A 20,521-nucleotide genomic window follows, 5' to 3' on the forward strand; every position below is an offset into this window, starting at 1 on the left:
GAGTTTGCACACTTTGGCGGTGTTTGGTCCGCTAAAGACTGCGCGCGCGCCTTTACCCCCTCATTGGCGTTATTACGACGGGCTGTCATTCTGTTAAATAAATAAATAAATAACTAAATAAGTGGCCCGTTTAAATTGTGTCGTGGGACGTTCGTAAGTCTTAGTTAACAGTTCTCAGATAAACAACAGTTTTTGATTCTTTTTTCACCCACACAGTCTGTCCATTTCCTTTAGTTTTAAATCGAAGTAAAACTGTTGTCCGCTTCATGGAAATTCAATTTAACGCTGTCTTGTCAAATCAGTTTAGCGGTTTAGTTACATACATAAAAGTGAGTTATTTGGACTTGGATTATAACACGGAAAAAATTGTATATTTATAGAAAAATATTGAAAAAAATACAGAAAATATGCCTTTGTGGCCTATATGTTCATAACTCCTATATAGCTCTCATTAGGCCCACAACAGCAGCTATAAATAGAAACAAATATTATGAGACTATTTCTATGAATTACAGTGCCACTACCATATAACTCTTAGCTAGTTATCACTGTGATGTGTATATTAGAAACCTACTTATAATAGTCTTTGTGTGCATATTAGTTATTCAACATCACATCAGGCAAAAACAACAACTCAAAAGTAGTTTAATTTCTCTCGTGTTTGTGTCAGACAGCCGCTAGGGTCTGCCATTCCATGGCCAAGTTCCCCGGTTTACGGAGTGGATGAGGCGGTCTGTAGCCTCAGTCTGGACTGGCCGTGCAGGCTGGAACCATAACCAGCAACAAAACAGAGACTCGGCTCCTTTTTTAATATCTATATATAAACGCCGTGTAGCCCATCCCCGCTGTGCCGCGACATGCTACATCCCCTATGCGTTTCCCGGCCCACACACACTCCAGCAAACACAGCCGTCTTTATTGTCATAGAGGCAGTGAGAGATGACAGCGAGGAGAGACGCTTCCCAGCCGCTGAGCAGCTCTCGCCTCCAGGAGAGGAAGGGGACGGCGGAGGCGAAGGCTAACCCCGATTGGTTTTATCCCTCCCCTCGACAGGAGCCGGAGAAAGGGCCGCCGTCCGCGGCGGGGATCCATGCCCATGTGGTGGGCGCTGTCGCCGGCTCCGGCGCTACGGAGGAGTCCTCCGATAGCGAGGCAGAGCAGGAAGGCCCCCAGAAACTCATCCGGAAAGTGTCCACCTCAGGGCAGATCAGGAGCAAGGTAAGGCAACTGTCGCTTCTCTGCTTGTATTGATATCTGATTTAGTGTGTGTGTTTGCTGGGACTAGCTGCTCCCTGGCTGCTGGGTTATCCTCAAGCAACGTTTGCTATGACAGCACCAAGGATCTACCTGCTGCTTTGGACATTCAACAGTTTCATTTGTGCGCAGAGCTTTATTGTCTTTCAGCCTTACTGATGCCTAAGATACCAGTAAAGCGAAGTAAGAAGCAAGGATAGACTTATATTTAAGCATTTACATGTAACATGAAAGCTCCGTCTTTCTATGGAAGGTGTGAAATAAAAATCAGTAATAGGGGGTTATTTGGGCAAAATTGCAGATGTAATTATTCTCTTTACGTTAAGGTTTAAGATTATTTAATCATAACTTATCGAATCTGTTGCTGGCAACAAAGTCTACTCAAGCAAAAGAAAGCAAGTATTCCTTATGATAGCAACATCTTTTTGTGTGTTAAATTTTCATCTATGGTGTGCACAGTTCTTTAGCCTTGAATGTCATTCTGGCCTTAAAGTCAGTTTGACCTGATAGAAAATGAAGTAAACATTTCAGCCTTTATGATAAAACATTTTGTTTCGCATCTGTTTGCAATCTGTTGCATCTCTCTGCTTAACACGCAGGACTAAGTGAGAGTATGTTGTGCAGATTCTTCGTCTCTGACACCCAAGCTTTCTTGGCTCACACGCTTAATGAGGGCCACCCTCCCACATCAAGGGATCCACTTAATTATTGACTGCTCCGCTCCACCCCATCTTCATTATTCAACATGGGGATATATTTAGAGACTTGGGGCTCAGGAATGTCTGGACATTCATTTTTTATGCAAAATCTCCTAAAATGCTACCTAGAGGAAACACTTTAAGAGATATTTGTGCTGATTTAATTAAGAAGTTACTAAAAAAAAATCAAAAATTTGATGCTGATTGTTATGTTATGAATAATAATGTTATAAATAATGATAAAATGTTATCAGAAGTTACTAAATTCAAACAGTTTTGCTTAGAGTGACTAGTAAGAAACAAAAAGCTCATTATTCTGCGAGAAAAGATTTGAGAAGCTTAAAGCCATAAATGTTTGCAGTTGCAACATTATTATGTCAGGCAAGGGCTGACCTAAAGGGTGATATAATATATAGTCTTAAGTGTAAACAGAGGTGAATGACTGTCTCATCAGCTAATGTTTGTTGAATTTTCCTCAAGGACTGTTTGCTGTAGGCTGATTTTTCCATCAGTCATTCTTTATTCGCCTGTCATCCATGAAGTTTGGCTGGAGTTTGAAAAAGTGAATAAAAGGCAGGTTGATATGATGTACGCTCCTGACTGCAGCAATGTATATACTGAAGGTGATGCTAATTGCATCGGTTGGCAGACAGCCCAGATAGCCCTAATCTGTTCTGCCACACTATATTCAGCAGGCTCCATGTCACTGTAGAATTATCAGTGGTATAAAGCACTTCTGTTGTAATTGCATCAGTTTGCCTAGCATGTTGACTTAGCGCTAACAGAGGTCTCAGACTTGTTTTCGTGTGGGTCATTGAGTTTTCTCTTGGTGTGTGTGTCTGTGCTGAGAGTTCCTAATGGATCATGCAGGCACTGACTCACTGAGTGTTGTTCCACTGGGTTGTTTGCACAGCTCTGGATCTGTGTGTGCATGCATGTATGTGCATACGCTTGCCCGTCACATTGTCTGTGTCCATCCCTCTGTCTGTCCACTATCTCTCTGGTTCTTTGGTTGCTACAGACAACGGCATCTTCCGTCCCTTATTGGTCAACTCCATGGTAATGCCTGCCTGTTAGACCGGTTTAGTTACAGGGGGCACATATGGCACGGAGTAAATCTCATCCCATAATTACCTCCGATATGCCCTCTCTGCGTATGTTTGAAATTTTCCAAAAATTCCAAGAAAGGCTTGTCAGTAAACCAAAACGCAGACAGAATGTAAAAATGGGAAAGACGGCTAACTTGAATCGGAAATGTCCAAGTTAACAACTCATATAATGTAACACGAAAGCTCTCAAAAGCTTTTAGAGTAGGAGGAATGAAAGAAAAGAGTCAACAGGGGGGTTGTTCAGGCAGAATTAGATAAGCTATTAAGCTCATATAACAACATCTCATGCAATCTACTGTGGGCAACAAAGTCAATTTAAGGAAAAATGGACGCTCATATGGTAACATTGATATTGATTTCAATGAAAGTCTTGACTCGTGACAGAAGAACACTGAATAATGCAGCTGAAGTCACTGCAGCTGTTTTTCTGACTAATATCAATTATTATTGATATAAGCTGTTGTTCCGGGAGCTCTTCTTTTATACAAAAACTAATGGGATTGGACTGTACATGGGAGGGATTAGAAATAGAAATAGAAATTAGAAATGGATATTTCTCTCTATGGTGATAAACATACATTGCTGTGCAATGCATTTCAGCCATTAAGTGAGTTTATGACAATAATCGCACAAAAGATCCAGTATACTTGGGCTACATATTTATTATTATAGCCAAAATGTAAGGATGCATAATAATCTTTTCATAGCCTCTTTGCTGTCATCTCCACTCTCAGCCCCCTCTGTTTTTTTTTGTTTGTTTTTTTTTTGGAGGAGGTGCTGTTGCAGTTGAAGAGAGCTTATAAACGTGTGACTAATGCTGTAGCTGTGTGATTGAAAGCAGAGCTGATGGCATGTCAGAACCTGCTGCTGTTGCGCTGCTGTTACTGCTGTCCGGGGAATCGGGATAGCTCTGCAAGCTTGACATAAAATAATCCAGAGCAGATATGCTGAGTTAGTGGGAGTGGGGTGGAGATATAGCAGAGAGATGTGACACACTGTGGTTTCCTTTTATGGAAAGTGTAGGACTGGCTTTTTGGATATGAGATATATAAGTTGGCCCTGCGACAGACTGGCGACCTGTCCAGGGTGTACCCTGCCTCTCGCCCTATGACAGCTGGGATAGGCTCCAGCGCCCCCCGCGACCCTGAAAAGGATAAGCGGAAGCGAATGGATGGATGGGATGGATGGATGGATATATAAGTTGTTGGAGATTTTTTTGTTTTTTGTTTTTTTCCCCTAAATTTAACTGGCATTTATTAGGAAGTCTCTCTGGATGTATTGTCTAACTTTGCAAGAAGGGGCTACTCAGTTTCTTTCTTTTTTTTTTTAAGTACTTCATCTTGATAACAGTGTAAACCTGAATAAGTTAACATGACCATAAAAGAATTAGGGCAATCAATTTATTTTTATGTTAATGCAAAGCCAAGTATTACAGTAACAGTGTTTGCATATTTGGATAACATGCATTTTCTGACTCCAGTAAATCAAAGTGCTTGTTGAGTTAACGTAGACATTTTCGGTTTCATTTTCAGCCACAGAACATAAATACACAAACACACTCTTTCAGGATAAGTTCAATATTTTCTTTTGATATAACTGATGTGATATAAATGGGATTGCTATTTGTTCCGCTATTTGTTTTTGAGATGTTCCACTCTTCAGCAAGACAACTTGAGTTTTGCATGACATCAAGCCAGCAACCTACTGCACTCATGGTGTCACAGCTTTGTTAAATATAAATTACATAACTTCCTTAGTGATTAACCTCTTAAACCCCAAGCCTAACTCATCTCCTGCCTTTTTCCCCCGTATCAGGGGGCGTTGGGGCTTAAGAGGTTAATAAAGCATGGGGCGATCGTGGCTCAAGAGTTGGCAGTTTGTCTTGTAATCGGAGGGTTGCCGGTTCGAGCCCCAGCTTGGACAGTCTCGGTCGTTGTGTCCTTGGTCAAGACACTTCATCCGTTGCCTACTGGTGGTGGTCAGAGAGCCTGGTGGCACCAGTGTCCGGCAGCCTCACCTCTGTCAGTGCGCCCCAGGGCAGCTGTGGCTACAATGTAGCTTGCCATCACCAGTGTGTGTGAATGGGTGGATGACTGAACATGTAAAGCGCTTTGGGGTCCTTGGGGACTAAGTAAAGCCCTATACAAATACAGGCCATTTACCATTTACCATTCTGATGGTTACTTTAACATGAAGAGAAATAAAGGACAGCTTGAGTAACTCAACTGTAAACATAAAGGAGCAAATATAAAATGACAGTATTGCAGAACATATATAATATTGTAGCTAAAGTCCCTTTAGCTGAAGAATTACTGATGTAGAACCTGAACTTTTATCACCTGGGAAGTGCTGACGTAGCAGAAAAACTGACCTGGTGTCTTGTCTCAAGGCTTACTTAACAAAAACTAAATAACTCAAAAACAAAAATCAGTTTCTTCAACTCAAAGAGGAAGTAAAGAAAAACAATATATTTATTACATTGCTATTATTATATTGCTTACTTTGGGTGTATGCGATTATGTATATATGATTATGAATTTAAGTAATACTTAAATTGCTAAAGACAAAAGACACCATACTTTTACATTTGCCTTCCACTTTCAGATAACCTATATCTCACTTGCTCCCAAATGTACATAATTATGTTCTCTGAAGTAAGTTGCTAAGTTGAGGCTTCTTCTGTTCAAAGCTTGTAGCTAAATCTACTGAGATAATTGTGTGGAAATTACTGGCCTCAATAACATCCCGTGTGCCCACTTGACACATGTATAACTCCCCATATATGTGGTCCAGTTGCACAAAGGAAATCACAAGGGAATTGCCCTGTCCCAACTACACGTTGGATTGTAATTTTCCCTTCACTATGGTGAAATTTTAGCATGTGGTGGGAGTTTGAGGAGGAAGACTACAGAGTTGCAATTACACCCACAAGAGAGGACAGTATGCCAAGACAGTTGCAGGAGAGTGGCGGATGTGTAGGAAGAAATGGAGAGATTCAGCACTGGTGCCCAAAAGACTTGCTTCCCCAAGAACTCCAGCCTTTTTCAGCAATGACAAATGATTTGGTAATGGATGTATAACAGAGCCTGACTGCATGGAGTGATGGTTGAAACAGTGGGCTTCTCTTAGCTGCCAGCCAGTTTCCAAGAAGACTAAAGGCAGATAACCAAAGAGTCTTTTAACAGGAATTAGTTTTGAAACTCAACTTTATTTCTTTAATTTGGTTTGTTTTTTTTATGGTGGTTGTGTTTTTACTTGTAGTTGGTGCAAGAGCAAACATGTTCCCACAGAGTGCTAACAAAACCAAATATAAAAAAAATGGAGTGGCAACAGTGGGAAGAATAAAGAAAGGTACAAGACTACTGTTGGCACATATTTCCTGCACAGTGGTTTACAAGCTATGGTACTTTTTTAGGTTTGCTTCACTGATGCTTCTTATGTTTGTTAAAAGCATAATTACACATAATGGTAAATACAGCAATTGGACAGAAACATTAAAGCCGATACATTTATATATTGTTTGGACATAAAAATAGTGTAAAAGATTGCCGATTCACAGGACTTTGCAAGCGAGGCACAGTGGTTTCTTGGGAGTCTCAACCCTGTTATGGTGACAGTACTCTAATAACACTGGAATAAAGTGATCAGAAACATTTTTAACAAAAAATCTACCAATATCAAGCAAACTTCAGTGAGGTTGAGAAGAGACTTATAGTTGGTATAAAACACGCTGCTCTGGGCTTTAAGATAAGAAACATAAAAGACCAGCTAGTCACAGCTTAAGTTCATAAGGTCTTACTCGAACTGCCTCTGTGTGAGTTAAGTGTCTGACTGTTTGTCTGGGTATTGTCAAAGACAGGACGTAGGTCTGCTCTGCTCTCTTCGTTTAGCCTCCTAGGGAACTCCTGCTCTGCTCTTATCCACCAACCACAGCTGCTGAATTCATTTGAACTGCTTGTGCCTTTGTCCATTGTATCAGTTTGTGTGTGTGTGTTTTTTGTGTGTGTATGTCTGTGCATGTTGTTTGTAGCCTGTGCTGTGTGTCCCGCTGTCAGTGGCCAGGCAAAGTGTGGGTGTAAGGTACATGGTGCTCAGGTTACTCATTTCTCTCTGGCACAGGACCCACTCTCTCTCACAGTTTAGCCAAAGAGAGAAGCCGTGTACAGAGGCAAGCAGGGGGACTATTTATAGATCACTTCTGGCCTACTTGGCAACAGGAAGGAGATGAAGACAAGGAAAGGAACTATGGAGGCCAAGGAGGAACAAAATAGAAACTAGAACGGCCAACTAGAGCAAAGTCATTTCTTTTGCTGTGGATGAACTTCAAGTTCCACTTTGCCACTCTCTGCTAAAAGTCATAAAGTCGAAAAGTTTTCTCTGGATTTGTGAAACACACTGGGATATACAATACACATACTGATGAGGACAAAATTATTAGCCCCCTGTGAAATTTAAAGTTTTTGTTAAATTTTTTTTAACAGAGTGTGGGGTTTTCAACATAGCATTTCTAAACATACAAGTTTTCTTTAGAAAATCATTCTTTCAGAAAAAACTAAAATGACCAGGGTCAGCATTATATACTGACCTTATTTTATCCACTCATAGACCAAACCACTGCTGTGCAATGATGTGCTTTAACTTTGTAATGCTCAAACCTTCTAAAATCAAGTTCAAACTGAAAGTTATCTAACACACAGTATAAAAACTTCAGAAAGGCTTTAAGCTCTTACGTCAGAAAACATCATGTCAAAAACAAAAAACATCGGTTTAAACTCGAGAAGAAGAATTGTTGATGTTCACACTTCAGGAAATGGATATACAAAGTTCCCAGTCTAAAAAACTGGAGTGAGAAGTACTATTAACAAATTCAGAGAGAGACACACAGTAAAGGAGTGGCAGAGAACAGGCCTGGAAGACTGAAGTATGCGAAGGACAACCTTGAGAAAGATTATGTATACTCTTATGTATGTATGTATACCAAGTTCATCTTTTGGTCAGATGAGATGGGTCTGGGTTGTTGCTTTGTCTTTCAACACAACGACGAAACAAACACAAAGAAATGTCGCTCCTGGTGAAGAACTACATCTGTGGATTGAACTGAACACCAAGGTCCATGCCAGAAGACCATCAAATCTGGAGAATCTTGAGAGATCTGTCAAAGAAGAATGGGCTTTGCCCAGGAGGCATGTGTGGGACTTGGTACACAACTGACTTTTTGCATTGGGTGTGTGTGTATTGAATCTTAATAAAATAGGTGTTCATTATGCTCCTCAGTCATCACCTGGCTCTCCCCTTTCCCTTTTACAGCTCACAATATGTGCACACGCTCGTGTCAACAGTGGTCCTCCAAAGGACATTGCTGTACTGTATGATGTACTAACAACAGTTATGTTCACATGAGATTTTGTGGAAGAGATCCCCAAACCTTGGTGTGTTGTCAGTACCTCAAAAAGGTTTAAATGTGGAGATGACCTCAACTGCTATGTCTGTGATACAGCCCCCCTTTGACTGTAATTATGCAGCAAGCTGCTAAGGCCTTATAGGGAAGTCAGCTTTGAGATATTGCATCTTAATCTGCTGCAAGAATTTAGTCTTCAGGCCATAACTTATGGAAAAGGAAGGACAGAATTAATGTAAGTGGACATATGTTTTTAGAAAATGAACAGTGTTTCTCTTTCCTGTTGTTTTCCTGCTTCAGTCACCACCAATGGCAAAGGAGACTAGAGCCAGACAAATGAGAAGAGAATAATGTTGAGGTGTAGTCATATCAGTTTTAATGAATCTAAAGTAGTAAAGAAAATTGCAGTGTTACTTAACTAATCTCAGTTTGGGTTCAGGAAGATAGTAATAGAAAGTTGTTCAAGTGCTGCAGAGCTACAGAAGGACTTGAGTAATGATTTCACAATGTTAAGGATTCATCATTTCTAATAATCTATATTTTTGTTTCCCAACATCACATGCCTACTTCTTGCAGTATGACATAACCAGTCTGTGTGATGTTCATCCACAGTGAGCTTTTATTCTACAGCCGTGTTTTCTGTGTTTAAGTTGACACAGCTGGTGGGCAGGATGTCAGCTTCAGGCCTCCGTGTCTGTTTGTAATTCTCCCCTAAGAGAGCAGCTTTCCTTTGCTATAAATAGCCTTGCATGTGTGTGTGTGTGTGTGTGTGTGCACATTTCATTTTGTATGTGTGTGCACACATGTGTGTGTGGGGCCCACCTCTCCTCTGTGAGCCCAGAGAGAATGATGTCCTTCCATGCAGCATTTCCATCTGTGTGCGTACAGAGCTGCGAAGAAGGATTTGCCTCCTCCCTGATTTCTTTTTTGCATATTTGTCACACTTACATGCTTCAGATTATCAAAGACACTTTAATATTAGACAAAGACAATCTGAGAAAATACAAAATGCAGTTTGTATTGCAGTTATCCAAACCCACCTGGCCCTGTGTAAAAAAGTTATTCCCCAGTAAACCTAATAACTGGTTGTGCTACCTTTGGGAGCAAGAACTTCAGTCAAGCGTTTGCGATATGTATGCAATTGTTTCCCAGTCCATTTCTTATTGTTGAATCATGAACACTGACCTTAACTGAGACAAGCGAGATCAGTGCAGTTCCTTAGATTTCTCCTGCATGAGTCATTGATGCCTCTCATCACGGTTCACTGGAGTAACAAAGCTTTAGAAACATCTTTGCAACCCTTTTCGGACTGATACATGTCTATAACATTTCTATAATATTTTTGTCATTAGCTCTTGAGTTTCTTTAGATCATAGCATGATGTGTTGATGTTTGAGATCTTTTAGCTTACTTCACCGTTTTAGACAGATTCTATTTAAATGAGTTGATATGTGAAAAAAGTAATTACGTGAATTACTTTTTCAGGGCCAGGCAGGCTTGGATTGGTTTTTGGCTTTAATAAATGAAGTCATCATTTAAAAAGTGTGTTTTCTATTTACTCTGGTTATTTTAGTTACTATTAATATTTGTTTGATGACCTGAAATGTGTGGGAAATGCAAAAAACAAGAAATTAGGAAGTGACAGTTTTTTTCATAGCTCGTACTATATTGAGCCTTTTAAAAGCTCAACACTATAAAACCTAAGTACTGAGGACAAAGTGAAATATTCTGCTTGCTCAGGAAATTTGTTAGTCATGTGGAAGAAATGACTCAGTGAAGTTTCTATTATAAAACTGCTTTTTAAAAAACATCTAAATTAAAACTAGCTGACATGAGCAAACTGCATAATCTGCCCAAAACCTGTTCTATAAACATTTTTCAATGATAGTAATGTTAGCGCCACTTTACCTCACTGGGATGGGCAAGTGCCCATATGGCTGAGAGTGGCTGGCCCGGGTTCAAGTCCAACCTGCGGCCCTTTACCACAAGTCTTCATCCCTCTCCACTTTCCTGTCAGTCTTCACTGTCCCTATCTAATTAGGCAAAAAACAACAAAAAAAGTAAGGTTAGAGCTACAGATGCCTTACAAAGATGATGTAGATAACACATAATCTTAAAAATATCTGCAGTTAAAATTTCATATTAGCAAAGAAAGATTTGTGCTTCAGATTAGAACCGCTTTCAGTCTTCTTTAAAACTCATTACATGGGAAGTTATAGTAAGTTACAAAGCACTATGGAACAATTAAAATATTATTAATATCAACAGAGAACTATGTTAAAACAGTATAAATATAAAGTTATTTTTAGGCCCCCAAGTCAATGATGAGATCCTCATTGTAAATGTAACTAAAAAAAACAGAGATCCTGGAAAACATAGTGAAATCTTATTAAAAAATATATTGAAACAGTTAGTGGCTTTGTCTTAAAGTAGGTTTCAAAACTTTCCCCCCATAAGGTGACCTTCTAAAAGGATAAATCAGTGTCAGTTACCTAACACCTCATGGAAACTCTGACAAAATCTCTGTCAAATATACGCGATTTGTGTGACACCAGGCAATGGTAGGTGCTTCTTTTAGGCATTTAACAAAAAACCCTCCTTGACTCTGATATGGTATTCATAACTTGAGACTTGACTTTAAATAGATTTGAATAAACTTTAAATAAGTTGAATTATTTTTTTCTTAGAGGCTGTAATCCCAACAAAACCAAAACCCTTAGCTTGTTTTTGTTATGGCAAATGCAGATGGATACAACATTGTATGAATGGGGACGCGGAGCCAGGACGTGCAGGTGACGAAAACACACACAGGTAGTGCACTCGATCTAAAAAAGGAGAGGGACGAGAATTAGGAGGGTCTTGCCCGATAACCGAGAAAAGCTTAAAGTAAACTTTACAGACAGTTGGAGAGCTTATTTGGTACCAAGGTATCCAAGGGCTCCAGCAGGCAGGGGCAGAATTTCAGATGCTCCAAAAAAACGCCAATACTCCGACACTAGTCTTCTTTCAGGTAGCTCCTAAAGAACACTTTTGAGGAAAGCATCTGATGAGTAACAGGTGTGCCAGGTTCAGTGACTCACTGCCCCGCCTACCTATACAAAAAGGGAGGCACCAAAAAACACATACAGACAAAAGCACCACATAACCAGAACCCAACTCCTAACAGTTTTGTAGCTAAGGGTTATTCTAAAGTTCGCCAAAGTGCAATTAATGTTGATAGGAGGTTTGTAAATGTTTCATATTAGTACGTGGTATTGTAATGGTATTCCCATTAGTAAGTAAGTAAGTAAGTAAGTAAAATTTATTTATATAGCGCTTTTCGCAGATAAAAATCACATCATCTGCAACTCAAGTGAAGAAAAGGAGTCCGAGTTCATCAGCCTGCATGTGAATCTGTCCTAGTGCACAACAGCGAGTCCTCCGCCACGTCCCGAAAGACGTGGAGTTCCGATGACGGAGCAGCCAGCCGGGCAGATTTCCTTCAAGTGAATATAATCCATGCTTTGCTGCCACATCTCAGTTAAACACATGAAGTTTAGGGATTCCTTCATGAAGAGATCGCTTAAAATAAACGATTTGTTTGTAACTGGAAATATAAAAATTTCCCAGGTTTTCATGAGCATTTTTTTCTCTAAATGTAGAATACTTGAAAAAGCTGGCCACACTTAAGCAGTCAGTGGGTTACTGTTCTTTCTATCTTTCCTTCTTTCTTTTCCCTTTAATCTTTCTTTCCTTTTACTTCTTTGTTTCCTCTGGTGTGTGTGTAATGGGTTTCCTTTCTTCTCTACTTTTGTCCTATTCCTTGTCTCCCATGCATAAAATTGCTGTTCACATTCACACACATGCACACACGATCACAGACAGTAGGCACATTTTATCTAATCAGTTTCCTGTAGATAAATCAAAGAGTGCCTTCTACATTTGTAAAAGAGAGAGAGAGAGAGAGAGAGAGAAGGTCTGTGCTACTTTTTGACTGAAGGTTCCTCTGATATATATGTTTTATTTCTGTGATGTCTTTCTGTCTCCCTGCAGACAAGTATAAAGGAGGGATTGCTGTTGAAACAGACTAGCTCATTCCAGAGGTGGAAAAAGCGCTACTTCAAACTGAGAGGACGAACTCTCTACTACGCCAAAGATGCCAAGGTAGGTTTACTGAGTGTTTCCTCACATGGCGCACATGCTCTAGTGGCCACTGGGGATGAATTGCTAATTGCTTTTACTGTTACTGTTATTCTAACGCCACAAATGACTGAGAAACACAGTCCGGCATTAAGGATGCAATGCGCTTATTTATTTTCTTAAGGAACTGTAGATAAGACAATAAATACCCATCTCATGTCTGTATGGTGAATACATATCTTGAAATTGCACCTGATTAGCTTAGCTTAGCATAAACGCTAGATACAGGAAGCCTTTGCTCATACCTCAAACCTCATTTGTTTAACCTGTGAAAAAATCAACAGGGAGAAAAGACATTTTGCTGTTTTACAGGGGATTATGCACCATATTGTGTTTTGGCTTGGACCAGTCAGTCAGTCCTTTTACCTATAAAGACTTGCAGGTTAGCACTGCAAAGCACTTCACAGATGACTAACAAGCTGACAACAAGGCAGAGCAAAACCCCACCAAATAATAAAAATAAGCACTACTTCTTATAAATGAAAAACATAAAACATCCATCCATTCATCCATCTTCTTCCGCTTGTCCGGGGCCGGGGCAGCAGCCCAAGCAGAGATCCCTCTCCCCAGCCACCTGCTTCAGCTTGTCCGGGGCAACACCAAGGCGTTCCCCGGACAAGCCGAGAGATATAATCTCTCCAGTGGGTCCTGGGTCTGCCCCAGGGCCTCCTTCTGGTGGGACATACCCAGAACACCTCACCCAGGAGGCACCCTGGAGACATCTTTGTCAGATGCCTGAACCACCTCGGCTCCTTTCGATGTGGAGGAGCAGCGGCTCTACTCTGAGCCCCTCCCGGATGGCCGAACTTCTCACCCTATCTCAAAGGGAGAGGCCAGTCACCCTTCGGAGGAAGCCCATTTCCGCCGCTTGTATCCACGATCTCCTTCTTTTGGTCACTACCCACAGCTTGTGACCATAGGTGAGGATAGGGATGTAGGTTGACAGTTAAATTGAGAGCTTCGCTTTTGCAGCGTCCACATCACTGCAGCTGCAGCACCAGTCCGTCTGTCGATCTCCCGCTCCCTTCTCCTGTCACAAGACCCCGAGATACTTAAACGTTTTCACTTGGGGCAAGAACTCGTCCCTGACCCAGAGTGGGCACTCCACCCCTTTCCGGCTGAGGACCATAAAACTTGATAAGATATAATATAACTATATTGATATTAGCTTATAACTACCCAGATAGCAAAATTGGTATGGCCCAGATCTGCCCACACAATGTGCTTACACATGGCCCACATACCGCAAAGAATGATGGCCCTTTGGTAGCCCAGATCTGGTTTGCCAGAGGTGGCCCACACATGGGCCAGCACAAAGCCAGTTGCAGACACACTGCTGGCCCTGTGCTGGCCCAGAACAGTTTCAACTCTGGCCCCAGATGTCAGCCTAATGTGTACCTTAATCAAGCCATGTAATAACAACATGCGCCGGAACATAATAGTGCAAAAGTAACATAACAAAACTCTGTTCAGACAGTGACTGGACTGATTCTTATATAGCACTTTTCTACTCTCCCGGATTACTCTATACAACATTCACCCAATCACACACTTTCTCTAAACTGAGGGCTTCCTAACTACATGCATACACATTCACACTTTTGACATGCAGACTGGAAGAGCCAGGGATCCACTAACCTTCTAATCAGTAGGTGACCTGCTTTACCTTCTGAGCTACAGCCACCCAGTAGTAAACATGAGTAAACCCTCACTAGGTTTTGGATAAAGTGTTCACTCACAAACCTGTCAAACCTGCATTTGAAATGTTGGCTACCATAGCAGTATACAGGGTGGGCCATTTATATGGATACACCGTAATAACATGGGAATGGTTGGTGATATTAAAGTCCTGTTTGTGGCACATTAGTATATGTGAGGGGGCAAACTCCTCAAGATGGGTGGTGACTATGGTGGCCATTTAGAAGTCGGCCATCTTGGATACAACTTTTATTTTTTCAATAGGAAGAGGGCCATGTGACACATCAAACTTATTGGTAATGTCACAAGAAAAACAATGGTGTGCTTGGTTTCAACATAACTTTATTCTTTCATGAGTTATTTACAAGTTTCTGACCACTTATAAAATGTGTTCAATGCCCATTGTGTTGGATTGTCAATGCAACCCTCTTCTCCCACTCTTCACACACTGATAGCAACACCGCAGGAGAAATGCCAGCACAGGCATCCAGTATCCGTAGTTTCAGGTGCTGCACATCTCGTATCTTCACACCATAGACCATTGCCTTCAGATGACCCCAAAGATAAAAGTCTAAGGGGGTCAGATCGGGAGACCTTGGCGGCGATTCAACTGGCCCGCGACGACCAATCCACTTTCCAGGAAACTGTTCATCTAGGAATGCTCGGACCTGGCACCCATAATGTGGTGGTGCACCATCCTGCTGGAAAAACTCAGGGAACGTGCCAGCTTCAGTGCATAAAGAGGGAAACACATCATCATGTAGCAATTTCAAATATCCAGTGGCCTTGAGGTTTCCATTGATGAAGAATGGACCCACTATCGATGTACCCCATATACCATACCAAACCATCACTTTTGTTGTTCCAACAGTCTTGGAGGGATCCATTCAATGTGGGTTAGTGTCAGACCAATAGCGGTGGTTTTGTTTGTTAACTTCACCATTCACATAAAAGTTTGCCTCATCACTGAACAAAATCTTCTGCGTGAACTGAGGGTCCTGTTCCAATCTTTGTTTTGCCCATTCTGCAAATTCTGTGCACCGATCTGGGTCATCCTCGTTGAGATGCTGTCACGGTCTGCGGACCGTGTGTGGGAGTGTGAGGTTCCAGGTGCAGACATAGATGAGGAGACAGTATTGAACTTGAAACGAAAAGCGAGCCTTTATTTGGGCTGATTAACGTGGCAAACAACAGAAAGCACAGAGGCAAAACTAAACTAGAAGCTGAACTGGGAAAACTAAGAACTGACACTAAACTCAGACAGCAGGGAAAGCAAAGACAGGGTGACAATGATGCATATGGGAGACTACTATGAACCGGACTCTGTGCTGGAACAACAAAGGACTATGAAACGTATACACGTAAGCAACATGACCAGCACAGAGTCCTGAAACCTGGCGTAACATGGGTGAAGTTGAACAGACGACGCGGCGACAAACAAAGGAAGACTGATGACTTAAATACACACGAGGTGATCATGGGAAGTGGAGACACATGAGAACACAGCTGACTAGAAGGAAACATAATGACAATACAGGGGAGAGTAAGGCTGTATCCCAATTCAGGGTCTGCAGCCTTAAAGTACGCAGCCTCAACGATCCTCAAGGGCCGCGTACTTAAAGACCGCTAAGGCCGGAAGTGCGAGGCTTGTGAAATGGGACGGTCTAGCCTCCGTTGCGCTGCCCAGGTTGCCTAGCAACCATGATACTAACAGCTGGAAACGTTACATACAGCATTGTTTGACAGAAATGAAGGAGAACATATTTTGTTCATTTGTTTGTTTGTTTCTACATGAGCTTTGATCATTCTCTGTAAGATTAAGGTCAGCTATTGAACGGCGTATATTTTAAAGTAAAGGCTTTAAAACCAAGTTTGTACAAACGTCACTAATGTCACATAACTTTGCCGACATGTGGCCAACAGTAATGTTTTCATGTTCTTCGTTATTAAACATTTGCACATAAATAAGTGACATAATATTCAGTACTTACTTAAAGTTTACTCTTCGGGCGCCCCTCGTCCGCCGTTTTTTTCGGCAAAATTATCCACACCCACCGCCGCGCTATGCATTCTGGGATATGTTGGGTCACGAAGTCTACACCGCCACGTCCTTAAAATTCAGGGAAATGAAGGATGCATTTGAGGGCCGCATTTCGAGCAGCCTTCGAATTGGGACAGCCTTTGTCGCGTTGCGGTGACGTAATCGGCCTTAAAATGTGGCCTTTAAGGCTGCAGACCCTGAATTGGGATACAGCCTAACACTAACTACAATGAACAAAGAACACCATACTCTTTCAAAATAAAACAGGAAACACAGAGACATAGACATGGAGATAGAACATGAACTTAACCTAACCAGAGACATGAAACATGACAGGTAGACACATGGACCAGGGAGAGATGACAAAAGGGACTAAGAAACCAAGGACTAAACTGCAAACTAGAAAACAACTAGATGCGTTAAACTACACATGTGGATACAAAAATATGCATTAGAACTTAAACCCTGGGCCTCATGGCCCTGTACCGTGACAGATGCTGCAGTAGCTGGAGTTTGTAAGGGTGCCATTTGTGAGTAGCTAATATCCGGCGAAGGGATGTTCGACTAATGCCACTCTCCAGTGACATGCGGCGAGTGCTATGCTGTGGGCTCTTGCTGAATGAAGCTAGGACAGCCACTGATGTTTCTTCATTAGTGACAGTTTTCTTGCGTCCACATTTTGGCAAATCCAACACTGAACCAGTTTCATGAAACTTAGCAAGCAGTTTGCTAACTGTAGCATGGGAGATGGGTGGTCTCGTAGGGTGTCTTGCATTGAAATATGCTGCAATGACCCGGTTACTGCGTTCACCAGATATCAACACAATTTCGATCTGCTCCTCACGTGTTAACCTCTTCAACATGTCAATGGCTGTGAACAAAGAGAAACTTGTAAATTACAACTCATAAAAGAATAACGTTACGTTGAAACCAAGCACACCATTGTTTTTCTTGTGACAGTACCAATAAGTTTGATGTGTCACATGGCCCTCTTCCTATTGAAAAAACAAAAGTTGTATCCAAGATGGCCGACTTCTAAATGGCCACCATGGTCACCACCCATCTTGAGGAGTTTGCCCCCTCACATATACTAATGTGCCACAAACAGGACTTTAATATCACCAACCATTCCCATGTTATTACGGTGTATCCATATAAATGGCCCACCCTGTAGTATTGCAGCATGGCATTTGGGTCTTCTAACTAAAATAGGAAAATAGAAACATAAATAGTGTCATCATTGCCAGAGCTGGCCCACATCTGGTTCACATACACCCTACCATGACACCAGTCAGTCAGAAGTGCGAGCTTGATGCCGGATCAGGGCCAGACCTGTTTTCTATGAGCGTGGGCCACATAAACCAAACCACAGTTGGGCCAGATGTGGCATGCCATCACATAAACAGTGCCATCTACGCCAGGCCTGGCCCATATCTTACTATGCCAGAAGTCAGCTAGCAGGCCCGGCTTGACACCAGATCCGGGCCAGACCTGTCTGCTATGTGGGTATGTATGTCAAAATGTATGTCATAATTAATAAGAGCTAAAAACAGTAATAATTAATAGTGGTAAAAGTACATTGAAAGGACAAAGTATCATAATTTAAAATGTACATAAATAGGTCTTATTTATTGAATTAAATAATGCTATATGGGCCGAAAAGTCAAATAATTATAAAAACCAAAAGCATAAAATAGCATAAAGTCATTTCTATAAAGCATGGTCTATGAAAAGCCTGGTTGAAACGGCTGGTTCTAAATTGAATGATTTCAGTATTTATTGCTGCTATCAGCTCCTCCTGCAGCCTGCACCAGCGGCTTGGAGCATTAAAGCCAAAAGGTATCGCCAAATTAATGTTCTGGTCCTACACTTTGGAATAGTTAGAAAATTTGAGCTGGAATACCAGACAGGTGTGCGAGTGAAAAAATGTAAATGGCCTGTATTTATATAGCACTTTACTTAGTCCCCAAGGACCCCAAAGCGCTTTACGCTACATTCAGTCATCCACGCATTCACACAGTGGTGTGATGGCAAGCTACATTGTAGCCACAGCTGCCCTGGGGCGCACTGACAGAGGCAAGGCTGCCGGTCACTGGCGCCACCAGGCCCTCTGACCACCACCAGTAGGCAACGGGTGAAGTGTCTTGCCCAAGGACACAACGACCGAGACTGTCGGAGCCGGGGCTCGAACCGGCAACCTTCCGATTACAAGACTAACTGCCAACTCTTGAGCCACGCTCAAGAGTTGTGCAATAATGTAGTGCTTTAAAAACAAGTAAACTTTAACATGATACAGAAGGCAGGGCGGTTTAAAATCAGGTGCATTGTATCATCTCCTTGATCAAGCTCTCTGGACACAGTTCTGAATGGGACTTGTCACATCCTGGAGCCTCTGGTGGTTGCTTAGCAAGGAGTCCCACCCTGGTGATACACTGTGTTAATTACTGAGCTTTATGAGGTGTGTCTTGTTACCTTTGGACAGAGCCAGGATAGCTGCTTTCTCTCTGTTCTCAGTCTTTATGCTAGGCTAAGCTAAGCGAGCGGCTGTTCATATTTATGTACCGGTATGAGAATGACACTGTTATTCAGTGTTTAATTATTACTTTTATTTACATCCCTGCTCTCATTTTTGACCTATCAAATTCTGTTAGATCAGTTATTTCTCTACCTGTAAGCACTTCAATTAATTTTCCATTAATGTGTTTAATTTTCCTCTAAACATTTATTTTATTTTAAGGAGATCTTAACCTTTTAACCTTTGATATTCTGACTCTTGTTGACATTTTTTCCCCATTTACCTCTAATCTAACCTCCTCGGTCTGGAACTTGTGTGTGTATGTGCACCTCTGTGTGTATGCGTTTGTCTGCACTCGCACTAGTCTGGCAGTGCCTTGGCACACTGGCAGGAGCGGGCGCTACGCAGAGTGTCCAGGAGTCGCGTGTGCTGGCGAGTTCTGTCCGTGTGCTGGACGGGCGCACGACGCTCCCCCCCACCCCTGGGTGCCAGCGGATCTGAGGAAGGCCTAGTGAGAATTCGGGTCAGCACAGCACAGCCAGGGGCCAGACCACCAGGACAGCTTAACCACTTACCAGTATAAAACAGTGCTGCATTCATGCCATATTGCTTTAAAGGCTCAAGATGGATTGAATATCCTCTATTATTTTTCTTGAGTCACTTTAAATTTTTGCTGACACAAAATAATGATTTGGGTGGGATATTTTATGGATAAAATAAGATGAAAAAAATTCTTCCCATCAACAATGCAGCAAAGGAGGTTGCAAGAACTCACTACTATATGACATGAATGTGCTTTATATAATCTGAGGTTGGGCAGAGACCGTAAAGCCACGCCTAGTTTAGCCTGTTAATTAAAGTTAGTGATAGCCCTAACTAGGGCTATATATAAGTTATCTTCAGTGAGGAGTGTGGCTTTCATTGCTTTACAGTGTGTGTTATTTGTCATGCCTTGAGTGTCTTGATGGCTGTGCTGGAAGAAGGAAAAATAAGTTAAACTTAAAGGTGACCTGTTATGGATTTCCTTATTTCCTGAGTCAAGTAGACATTTATTCATACAGCACCTTTGAACACTTTTCACAAAATGTTTCACAACCCATGACATAAAAACATGACAGCAAAAAAATCAGCTCAGATTTAACTGCTTTTTAAGAGAAGATCAAATCCAAAGAGCTCAACATCAGAAGATCCAGAGACTCGAATCCACTTCTCCCAAAGCCCTGTCATCTTTAGTTCTCAGCCTTGTGTGATGCACAGCCAGAAGGTCCTGATCACAGGACTTTGGCTATGTGTCAAGCCAAATGCATGCCGAGTTTAAAAGGATCAATAATACTGGTAAAACTTCTAGCGAAGAGGTCAGAGTGATTCATCAAATATTCATGTTAAAATCACCAACTGTAACCAATCTGGACAACTTCATAGTAGAGGAAAAAATAAAATTCCAGAATTATTTACTGATGGGAGTATGTCTAAGTCATACTGCCTGGTTTCAGTAGGTAATAAGAAATCTAAATTCTTGAATAGTAGTCAATTATTTAACATGAAGTTTTTTGTAGTCAAAGACTTAAATAGAGCCACACTCCACGAGGTGGTAGTCTGAAACGGCCTGATTTGGAGAGCCTAGGAACT

The 20,521-nt window shown here is 41.6% G+C and overlaps 1 protein-coding gene across 6 annotated transcripts in view; it reads left to right on the plus strand.

The window, feature by feature from the left end:
- dgkh (diacylglycerol kinase, eta) overlaps positions 1-20,521 on the plus strand; it is an 80,224-nt gene that overhangs the window by 465 nt on the left and 59,238 nt on the right. For 4 of the 6 annotated variants that reach the window (XM_086268008.1, XM_086268010.1, XM_086268009.1 and 1 more), the window contains exons 2-3: positions 1,054-1,218; positions 12,492-12,602. In XM_086268008.1, coding sequence (XP_086124134.1) covers positions 1,054-1,218; positions 12,492-12,602 — 276 coding nt within the window. Of the gene's footprint in view, positions 1-927; positions 1,219-12,491; positions 12,603-19,256; positions 19,416-20,521 lie in introns of all 6 variants that reach the window. The other 2 variants (XM_086268013.1, XM_086268006.1) reach the window with 2 other exon arrangements.

Source organism: Aulonocara sp. 'chitande type north' Nkhata Bay, linkage group LG16 (genome assembly GCF_057382095.1).
Source record: "Aulonocara sp. 'chitande type north' Nkhata Bay isolate Kocher_YH1m ecotype deep benthic linkage group LG16, A_spYH_male_GT1.1, whole genome shotgun sequence".
NCBI classification, from domain to species: domain Eukaryota; kingdom Metazoa; phylum Chordata; class Actinopteri; order Cichliformes; family Cichlidae; genus Aulonocara; species Aulonocara sp. 'chitande type north' Nkhata Bay.